This window comes from Staurois parvus, unplaced genomic scaffold (genome assembly GCF_062004578.1).
Source record: "Staurois parvus isolate SC_StPar_1 unplaced genomic scaffold, SC_StPar_1.0 ptg000449l, whole genome shotgun sequence".
In the NCBI taxonomy this organism is placed as follows: Eukaryota; Metazoa; Chordata; class Amphibia; order Anura; family Ranidae; genus Staurois; species Staurois parvus.
In genome coordinates this window covers 5598520-5609624 of record NW_028318245.1, presented here as the reverse complement: position 1 = coordinate 5609624, position 11105 = coordinate 5598520, and the positions used below count along the sequence as shown (strand labels likewise).

The following is an 11105-nucleotide window of genomic DNA, read 5'->3' as shown; positions in this document are numbered from 1 at the left end:
GAGTCACAGCGATTGTCCTAAACTCCATTATATGTACGTGTGAATTTCCTGCTTTGTACACCTGCTGTGCCCATTATGAGGGGGTCCCACCATCCCTGTGCTGAGTTCCTGGGTTTGTACACTTGCTGTGCCCATTATGAGAGGTTCCCACCATCCCTGTGCTGAGTTCCTGGGTTTGTACACTTGCTGTGCCCATTATGAGTGATTCCCACCATCCCTGTGATGAGTTCCTGGGTCTGTACACCTGCTCTGCCCATTATGAGGGGTTCCCACCATCCCTGTGAGTTCCCGGGTCTGTACGCCCGGTGTGCCCATTATGAGGGATTCCCAGCATCCCTGTGCTGAGTTCCCGGGTCTGTACACCCGCTGTGCCCATTATGAGGGGTTCCCACCATCCCTGTGCTGAGTTCCCTGGTCTGTACACCTGCTGTGCCCATTATGAGGGGTTCCCACCATCCCTGTGCTGAGTTCCCGGGTCTGTACGCTGGCTGTGCCCATTATGAGGGGTTCCCACCATCCCTGTGATGAGTTCCCGGGTCTGTACGCTGGCTGTGCCCATTATGAGGGGTTCCCACCATCCCTGTGCTGAGTTCCTGGGTTTGTACACCTGCTGTGCCCCTTATGAGGGGTTCCCACCATCCCTGTGCCAAGTTCCCAGGTCTGTACACCTGCTGTGCCACTTATGAGGGGTTCCCACCATCCCTGTGCCAAGGTGCCCATTATGAGGGGTTCCCACCATCCCTGTGCCAAGTTCCCGGGTCTGTACACCCGCTATGGCCATTACGAGGGGTTCCCACCATCCCTGTGCCGAGTTCCCGGGTCTGTACACCCGCTGTGCCCATTATGAGGGGTTCCCACCATCCCTGTTCTGAATTCCCGGGTCTGTACACCCACTGTGCCCATTATGAGGGGTTCCCACCATCCCTGTGCTGAGTTCCTGGGTTTGTACACTTGCTGTGCTCAATATGCGGGACTCCCACTATCTCTATTGGAATTATTTTGTGTCTTATAGTATGAAGTATGTATCAGGAGGAGCCGGAACACATAAAGGTAGATGGGAAAAGAGCCAGGATTAAAGAAGTATTAACCCCAAAAGCAAACATTTATTGTATTGCACACACAGCAGACAGGAACAGAGCTGAGGCTGGCAATCACTGGCTGTGTGCTGGAGCTCCCTCCCCTGTCATCTTTTTTTTTTTTTCTTTACCTCTTGGTGTCAGGAAAACTTGTCAGAAGGGATTCTTGGCAGATTGAATAGATCCATGTGTTCTCGTTTCACAAGGTGCTCAACTCATAAGAAACATTGTCAGCAGGTGGAGCTCAAGGCTCATTTCCCTCTTGGAAAAGTCAATTGTTTATATACCTCAATAGCTCAAGCTGACTTTTACACACAGATCCGAGTGACTCTGAACATCGACTTCTTGCCAAACCTTTGGACGGCTCGAGAGAGATTCAAATGTCCCACATCACGTGAGCGTCACCCCCATAATGTCAGAGGTCCCACTATCACGTGAGCATCACCCCCATAATGTCAGAGGTCCCACTATCACGTAAGCGTCACACCCATAATGTCAGAGGTCCCACCATCACATGAGTCACCCCATAATGTCAGAGGTCCCACTATCACGTGAGCATCACCCCCATAATGTCAGAGGTCCCACTATCACGTAAGCGTCGCCCCCATAATGTCAGAGGTCCCACCATCACGTGAGTCACCCCCATAATGTCAGAGGTCCTGCCATCATGTAAGAGTCACCCCCATATTGTCAGAGGTTCCACTATTACGTGAGAATCACCCTCATAATGTCAGAAGTCCCGCTATCACATGAGTCACCCCCATAATGTCAGAGGTCCCACAATCACGTGAGAGTCACCCCCATAATGTCAGAGGTCCCACTATCATGTGAGAGTCACCCCCATAATGTCAGAGGTCCCACCATCATGTAAGAGTCACCTCCATAATGTCAGAGGTCCCGCCATCACGTAAGTCACCCCCATAATGTCAAAGGTCCCGCTATCATATAAGTCACCCCCATAATGTCAGAGGTCCCACCATCACGTGAGTCACCCCCATAATGTCAGAGGTCCCACCATCATGTAAGAGTCACCCCCTTATTGTCAGAGGTCCCGCTAACAGGTGAAAGTCACCCCCATAATGTTAGAGGTCCCACCATCATGTGAGAGTCAACCCCATAATGTCAGGTCCGGCTATCACATAAGTCACCCCCATATTGTCAAAGGTCCCGCTATCACTTGAAAGTCACCCCCATAATGTCAGAGGTCCCACTATCATGTAAGAGTCACCTCCATAATGTCAGAGGTCCCACTATCACGTAAGAGTTACCCCAATATTGTCAGAAGTCCCAGCATCACGTGAGAGTCATCCCCATATTGTCAGAGGTCCCACCATCATGTAAGAGTTACCCCCATATTGTCAGAGGTCTCACTATCACGTAAGATTTACCCCCATAATGTCAGAGGTCCCACCATCATGTGAGAATCACCCCCATAATGTCAGAGGTCCCAGTATCATGTGAGAGTCAACCCCATAATGTCAGAGGTCCCATTATCACGTGAGAGTCACCCCCATAATGTCAGAGGTCCTGCTATCATGTGAGAGTCACCCCTATAATGTCAAAGGTTCCTTCATCATGTGAGAGTCCCCCCCATACTGTCAGAGGTCCTGCCATCACGTCAGAGTCCTTCATATATGTCACAGTCCCCCCTATATGTCATAAAAAGCTTCCCATTATATCTTTTGGGTTTGACACCCAGCAGAAGATTAAGTATTTGGCTGGATGGATCTAGACGTTGCTTGAACCAACTCGTGTCAGTCTAGAGCAGTGGTCTCTAAACTGCAGCCCTTGGGGGACTTCTTCTCCCACAGATACAAGACACTATATCTCCCACTGACACCAACAATGGGGCATAATTCCTGCTACTGACATCAGCAAGGAGGCACTATTTCACCTATTGACACCAATGATGGGGCACTATTCCTCATACTATTACCAAGCATAGGACACTAATCCTCCCAATGACACCAATGATGGGGCACTATTCCTCCCACTGACACCAGTGATGGGGCTTTTTTCCTCCCACTGACACCAATCATTGGGGCACTATTCCTCCCACTGATACCAGTGATGGGGCACTATTCCTCGAACTGGCACCAGTGATGGGGCACTATTCCTCCCACTGACACCAGTGATGGGGCACTTTTCCTCCCACTGACACCAATCATTGGGGCACTATTCCTCCCACTGATTCCAATGATGGGGCACAATTCCTTCCACTATTACCAAGCATAGGACACTATTCCTCCCACTTTTACCAATCATAGGACATTATTCCTCCCAGACATTAGTGATGGGGCACTATTCCTCCCACTGACACCAGTGATGGGCACTATTTCTCCCACTGACATCAATGATGGGACAGTATTCCTCCCACTGACACCAATGATGGGACAGTATTCCTCCCACTGACACCAATGATGGGACAGTATTCCTCCCACTGACACCAATGAAAGGACACAATTCCTCCCACTGATACCAAGGATGGGGCACTAATCTTCCCACTGACACCAATGATGGGGCACTATTTATTCCACTGGTACCAATGATGGAGCACGATTCCTCCCACTGATACCAATGATGGGGCACTATTTATTCCACTTGTACTAATTATGGGGCACGATTTCTTCCACTGACACCAATGATGGGGCACTATTCCCACTGTCACCAATGACGAGGCACTATTGTTGCCACTGACACCAATGATAAAGCACTATTGCTTCCACTATTACCAAGCATAGGACACTATTCCTCCCTTTGACACCAACGACAGGGTGCTTTTCCTCCCCCTAATACCAAAGAAGCATTGTTTACTCCCACTGACACCAGGACAATTTCTACTTCCACTGGCCACAGTCCAGCCCCCCCTAAAGTCTGGAGGACAGTAAACTGGCCCTTTGTTTAGAAATTTTGGAGACCCCGGGTCTAGAGGCACACATTTGACATGATTACCACAACACACCCTGCTCCACTAAATGGAGTAACCCTTTAATACTTTGCGCCATTATTTGTGATGTTGCAGGAACCTATATAGGGTTTGTAGTGAGTGTACCCATATGTCAGTACTTTGGATGGAAACGTCAACTGGCTTATCTAGACCAAGGTACCAGCTCTGTCTTGTGAGAGAACGTGTTTTCTCCTAAAACTTTTTTGATGGGGCATCCAAAATATATAATTACGGAGGTATACACGTTTATAGAAGCAATGGACTTCAGTTATTATGGTCCTGTTGTGAGATTCAAAGATCATACATCTTTTTTTTTCGGTAACTATGACATTTGGTCAAAAGAGCCAATTGCCATGGTAGGCAAAATTGTGCAAGAATAAACTTTAGCTCACGGGGCCAACACAAACAGTCCTGGCATTATCTAAACCTACAGAGCTCTAAAATACCAAAGCTGGGTTGCTGGTTGGGCTCTTGTACCAACAAAATTTAGTCCACTAGACCAACACATTCAGTCCTGGTGTCCAAACCTGTAGAGATCTGAAGTACATAAGCTGGGTCCATCATCACTAGTTACTGGTTGGGCTCTTGTTGTACCAACAAACTTCTGGGTAATCACAACTAGTCCTAGTGGCCAAACCTGTAGAACATCAAAGTACCCAAGCTGGGTCCATCATTTCTAGTTGCTGGCTAGGCTCTTGTTTGGGCTAAATTTTGTTGTACAAGGGACCAACACAACCAGTCCTTGTGCCTAAACCTGTAGCGCTCCAACGTACCGTAGTGGGGTCCATCATTTCTACTTGCTGGTCAGGCTCTTGTTGTAAGAACAAAATTTAGGCCAACCAAACCAGTCCTTCCATCTAGACTTGTAGAACTCCAAAGTACCCAAGCTAGGTCCATCATTTTTAGTTGCTGGTTGGGCTCTTGTTGTAAGAACAAAATTTTGCCTAAAGGGCAGACACATTCAGTCCCAGCTTCCAAACCCTGAGCTCTGAAGTGCATAGGCTGGGTCCATCATCACTGGTTGCTGGCTGGGCTCTTGTCGTACCAACAAAACTCTGGTCCACTGGGCCAACAACACTTATCCTAGTGGCCAAAACCTGTAGAGCTCCAAAGTACCCTAGCGGGATCCATACTTTCTAGTTGCTACTCTGGAACTTGTACAAACAAAATTTAGCCCCAAAGGCACCCAACCAGTCCATGCATCTAAACTTGTAGAACTTGAAAGTACCCAAGCTTTGTCCATCATTTCTAGTTGCACTCTTGTACGAACAAGCTCAATGGAAAGATGCAACCAGTCCTGGTATCTAAACCTGTAAATCTTTGAAGTACCCAAACTGGGTCCATTATTTCTAGTTGCTGGTTGGGTTCTTGTTAGGCTACATTTTGTTGGTACAAGGGGCTAACACATCAAGTCCTTGCGTCTAAACCTGTAGAGCTGCAAAGTACCCTAGCAGGAGCCATCATTTCTAGTTGCTGGTTAGGCTCTTGTTGTACCAACAAAATTTACCCCAACAGGCCAACACAACCAGTCCCTTAATCTAAACTTGTAGAGTGCCAAAGTACCCAAGGTAGGTCCATTACTTCAAGTTGCTGGTTGGGCTCTTGTACAAACAAAATGTAGCTCGATGGGCAGACAAAACCAGTCCTGGCATCTAAACCTGTAAAGCTTCAAAGTACACAAGCTGGGTCCATAATTTCTAGTTGCTGGCTGGGCTCTTGTTGGGCTAAATTGTGTTGGTACAAGGGGTTAACACAACCAGTCCTTGCATCTAAACCTGTAGAGCTCCAAAGTACCCTAGCAGGAGCCATCATTTCTAGTTGCTGGTTAGACTCTTGTTGTGCCAACAAAATTTAGCCAAATAGGCCAACACAACCAGTCCTTGCATCTAAAGTTGTAGAGCACTAAAGTACCCAAGCGAGGTCCATCAATTCCAGGTCCTGTTTGGGCTCTTGCACCAACCAATGTACATATAGATTATATTGATTCCCCAAAAATCAACTATGTACATATCACATTAGGAACCACTGTTAGTAATTGTGCTGTTAAAGCGTAGCTATAGCCAATTTCTTTTCTTTTGGGAAGACCTGGTGATAGATAAAACCATTGCAAAGATTTTTCGTGGTCTGTAGCCTATTGTTGACATCAATGATGCAATAGGAAGTGAAAGGAAATCTCAATATGAGGGACACTTCTAGCCAAAACAGACATTCCCACTGGAAGACTTCTTGTTTACCTCTTGTAAAGTTTGGGATTTCCCAAACTTTCTGTCCCAAGGACAAAGGTCACCGGGACAAATTGGACAAACCTCCCCAGCGATGACAAAGAAAGCAATGAGAACCTAAAACAGATTCTAACCCCAAATTTTGGCTTCAGATACGATTTAAAGTACAATTCAAAAATACAACACAATGTTAAAAAAACATGACCAATCTTTAATGTCCATTTAGGCAACTGACACATGCGGTGAGGAGAAAATACCATAAAAAACAAAATTATTATATTAAAAATACCCCATTTACAGGCCCGCTCCCATGAAGAAGTAGGGACGTAGCAAAGAAGGCGTCGTGTCTGTATGCAATGGCTATATACAGTACAGTAATGGTGTAGCATGGTAACATCAACATATATGTGCGTAGAAAGGACCAGGGATGGATCTTGATCTGGTCTGCAGCTTCCGTGACCAAAATGTCACTTTTGCCATCAAACTGTTCTAAGTCATTTGCATATATTTAAATAAAAAGTGCAAGAGCCCCTTTCCTGGGGGATCCGGCGATCACGGGGCAAAGTCCGAGTCCCCACATTCAGGACAACCGCTTCTTTTGAAGGTCCGGTGTGAAGCACCTGGCACTTTGAAGTCTATTGTTAAGACTGGACACGTTCCTATGGATCACCCTACACTGTGAAGGTCTCTCAAGTGTGTCTTCTTGTGTTTGGCGAGGGAGGACTTGTCACTGTAGCATTTGCCACACATGGGGCACGGGAAAGGCTTTTCACCAGTATGAAGGCGCTGGTGTATGACGAGAGCTGACTTGTCCGTGAAACTTTTCCCACATTTGGTACAAACATACGGCTTATCCCCGGTGTGCGACTTCTTATGCTTGGCGAGGGCTGAAGTGTTGCTGTAGCCCTTCCCGCACTCGGGGCAGACAAAAGGTCGCTCTCCTGTATGAAGGCGCTCATGGATGATGAGCGTTGACTTGTCCCTGAAATGCTTACCGCATTCGCAGCACATGAACTCCTTCTCGCCCGTGTGGGTCTTCTGGTGGCGGAGAAGTGTCCTCTCGTCACAGAAGCTCTTGCCACACTGTGGGCAGATGGCCTGGCTCACACGCAGGTGGAGTTTATTGTGTTTGGTGAGGATGGTCTTGTCGCCGAAGCATTTGCCGCATTCCGGGCAGGCATATGGCCTCACCCCCGAGTGGACGCTCTGGTGTATGACCAGCGTTGACTTGTCTCGGAAACGTTTTCCGCAGTCGGGGCAAGGTAACATCTTGTCTCCTGTATGGGTCCTCTCGTGTTTGATGAGGGACGACCGATCGCTGTAACTTTTCCCGCAAAGCGAACAGGAATAGGGTTTCTCCCCTGTATGACCCCTCTGGTGGATGACCAGTGACATCTTGCTGCTAAAGCGCTTTTCGCACTCCGAACACTCAAATTCCTTCTCACCCGTGTGACACCTCTGGTGTTTGGCCAAGATTCCCTTCTCGGTAAAACATTTCCCGCACTCAGTGCACACAAACGGTTTCTCCTCACTGTGGATTCGCCGGTGCCGCACCAGCTTCCCCTTCTCAGCAAAGCGTTTGCTGCAGTCAGAACACTCAAACGGTTTTTCCCCGGTGTGCCCCCTCTTGTGAATGACGAGCTGCGTTCTGCAGGGGAAACTCCTGCCGCACTCGAAACACTCAAATGGTTTCTCGCCTGTGTGGCTCCTTTGATGCACGACGAGCTGAGCGCTGTTCATAAAGCATTCTGAACACAGTGGGCAACGGTAAGGCTTCTCGCCCGTGTGGGTGCGTTGGTGTCTGATCAGACTCCCTTTCTCGGGAAAATGCTTCCCACACTCCGAGCATTCGTAAGGCTTCTCTCCGGTGTGACAGCGCTGGTGTACGACCAGCTGGGCGTTCCACATGAAACACTTCCCGCACTCCGAACACCGAATGGTCTTCTCCCTGTTGTGGGTTTTCTGGTGCTTTGTGAGTCTCGAGAAGTCATTGTACAACTTCCCACAGTCAAAACATATATATGAGGTCCCGACAGCACCCCAGCTCACGTATGTAGGAGCGGAACCATGGATGTCAGGGGTCACAAGGCTATCCAACGTCCTTCTTATAATAGGAGATGTCCTCAGATCCAATGCACTGCCAACACCATGCAGTTGTGAGTTCTCGTAGATATCGTTTATCATGTCAGGTCTAAGCTGAGGCTTCAAAATGGAATTATCCAAAGGACTCATTGTAAGCGTTAACAAACTGCTATCGGTTTCAGTGCTGGTCTGGTCTTCTTCTGGTTGACTTGGAGTAAAAACATTTGTATTGGTGGAATCTTCATCTTCAAATAAATTGGGTTCCTCCTTAATCTGAATATATGTATATTCTATGTGATCTGTAGGAGCGATCTCTTCACACAGAAGGGTCTCTTTAATACTGTTTGATGTGTGCTGGTCCTTGTCTTGGGGAGTGGAAACATCAGTCTTTGGCAGATTATCTATTTCATCCTTAATGTGAACATGGGCTGGATGTATTGGTGGAGTAATGTCCAAGTATGAGTCATGTTCTTTACATGAGAGGTCCACCTTGCTAAAGCTGGGTTCTTCATTATGAGGAGACATAGACGGCGTATACTGTGTGCATACAAAAATGTTGGATTTCTGGAGATGTTCTTTGGGTTCCTCCTTATTGCAAGGAAGTAGAGACGAAATATGATGTGTGCAGGTGGAAAGGGTGGTTTTTTGGAGATGGTTTTCGGGTTCCTCCTTTTTACGAGGAAGTATAGACAGAGTGTGATGTGTGCATATGGAGATGTTGGATTTCTGGAGATGTTCTTCGGGTTCCTCCTTTTTATGAGGAAGTATAGATGATGTATGATGAGTGCATATGGATATGTTGGATTTCTGGAGATGTCCTTTGGTTTCCTCCTTTTTATGAGGAAATATAGATGACATATGACGTGTGCATATGGAGTTGTTGGATTTCTGTAGATGTTCTTCAGGTTCCTCCTTTTCACAAGGAGGTGTAGATGGTCTATGATGTGTGCATATGGAGATGTTGGATTTCTGTAGATGTTCTTCAGGTTCCTCCTTTTCACAAGTAGGTATAGATGGTGTATGATGTGTACATATGGAGATGTTGGATTTCTGTAGATGTTCAGGTTCCTCCTTTTCACGAGTAGGTACAGACAGCATATGACACGTGATTATGGAGAGGGTGGGTTTTTGAAGATGTTCTTTGGGTTCCTCCTTTTTACAAGGAGTTATAGAGAAATTATGATGTGTGCCTAAGGAGTTGTTTGTTTTTTGGAAGCATTCTTTGGATTCCTCCTTATTTTGAGAAGATACAGATAGTTTATGATGTGTGCGTATGGAGATGTTGGATTTTTGGAGGCATTCTTCAGGTTCCTCCTTTCTAAGTGAAGGTACAGATGGGTTATGGTGGGTGCATATGGAAATGTTGGATTTTTTGAGGCATTCTTCAGGTTCCTCCTTTCTAAGTGAAGGTACAGATGGTTTATGATGGGTGCATATGGAGATGTTGTATTTTCGGAGATGTTCTTCAGGTTCCTCCTTTCTAAGTGAAGGTACAGATGGTTTATGATGGGTGCATATGGAAATGTTGTATTTTTGGAGATGTTCTGCAGGTTCCTCCTCTCTAAGTGAAGGTACAGATGGTTTATGATGGGTACATATGGAGATGTTGGATTTTTTTAGGCATTCTTCAGGTTCCTCCTTCATGAGAACTGGTAAAGACTGTGAAGAAACCTCAAGAGGTTGGAGTTTTCCTTGACCCAACTGGGTTTCCACCTTTACAGGACTAGAAGCGTATGGTGAATTCTCTGCTGATGAAGATATATCCGAGTTTGGGAGATCTTCACGCGTGTACGATCCCTTCTCTGTGGCTGGACCAATATCCGTCTCCTCTTTTTCCTCACAAGATGGTGGCTCCTCGGTCATGGCAATGTCTTGTTTAATCTGCCGGTCTACGTAGCTCCTCATGTCCCTCGTCATCCACTGAATCCAGAGGAGGTGACTGCTGTGGAAACTTTGCCTTGTGGACTCCCGGCCTTCTCAGCATCTGAAAAAAAATAGAATTTATCTTATCACAAATAACGGATTTAATCACCATTTGCCAACTTAAAATGAAATATCTGTCAAGTATGAATTTTTTGCATTGTAGGGTTACATGCCCTAACCGGGAAATTAGAAGAAAATATACTGTGGGGTGTATTTATAAAAACATTGTATAGCTGTTTGTCAATTGAAACTGCATCTAGCTCTTTCCTCCCCATCCTGACTGTCCCTGGCCCACCCCTTTGATTAGTTGGATTTCAGTACTTTCAATCACGGAGCTTAGCATCACACATGGGCATTGCCTATGGCGGGCTACATGCAAATACAGCCTGCCTAGGAACGCTCACTCCTCCAGACTGACACCCACCCATCAAGGCGTTTTGATACCTACATAACTCCTCCGACTGATTGCTTCAGGGCTGAGGGCTCTCAAGAGGAGTACTGAGGCAGGGTGCTGTGATGTTTTCAGGAAGTTATGTACAGCTTCCTGCCAGCCCTTTTCAACAGCCATAATCTGCTTGCGTGGCATATAGAAGCACAGAGACCAAGTAGTAATTTCACAGGGTCCAAAACAGGGCATGTAATGAAAACAGATTTTATTTTCACACAAATCACTTACATGTTAATGAAAGGAGAGGGAAAATATAAGCAGCTTTAATTATCATCCTCCCACATCGCAGAACCTCTCACCTCCCAAGGCAGCAGTTTTATAGTCTTGTTGGAGACGACTTCTGCTTGTTGTCTGTCTCAGTTATCATGGAGGAGGGGCGGGTCTTCTTCACCCTTATGTAATCCTAT

The 11105-nt window shown here is 46.6% G+C and overlaps 2 protein-coding genes across 2 annotated transcripts in view; both read right to left on the bottom strand.

The window, feature by feature from the left end:
- The window catches only part of LOC149453441 (uncharacterized), a 283142-nt gene that overhangs the window by 114174 nt on the left and 157863 nt on the right, over positions 1–11105 (bottom strand). The gene's annotated exons all lie outside the window — the stretch shown is intronic.
- LOC149453446 (uncharacterized) overlaps positions 6436–11105 on the bottom strand; it is a 55696-nt gene continuing 51026 nt past the window's right edge. The window contains 1 exon segment of the mRNA XM_089688646.1: positions 6436–10303. Coding sequence (XP_089544772.1) covers positions 6798–10303 — 3506 coding nt within the window. The 3' untranslated portion in view covers positions 6436–6797.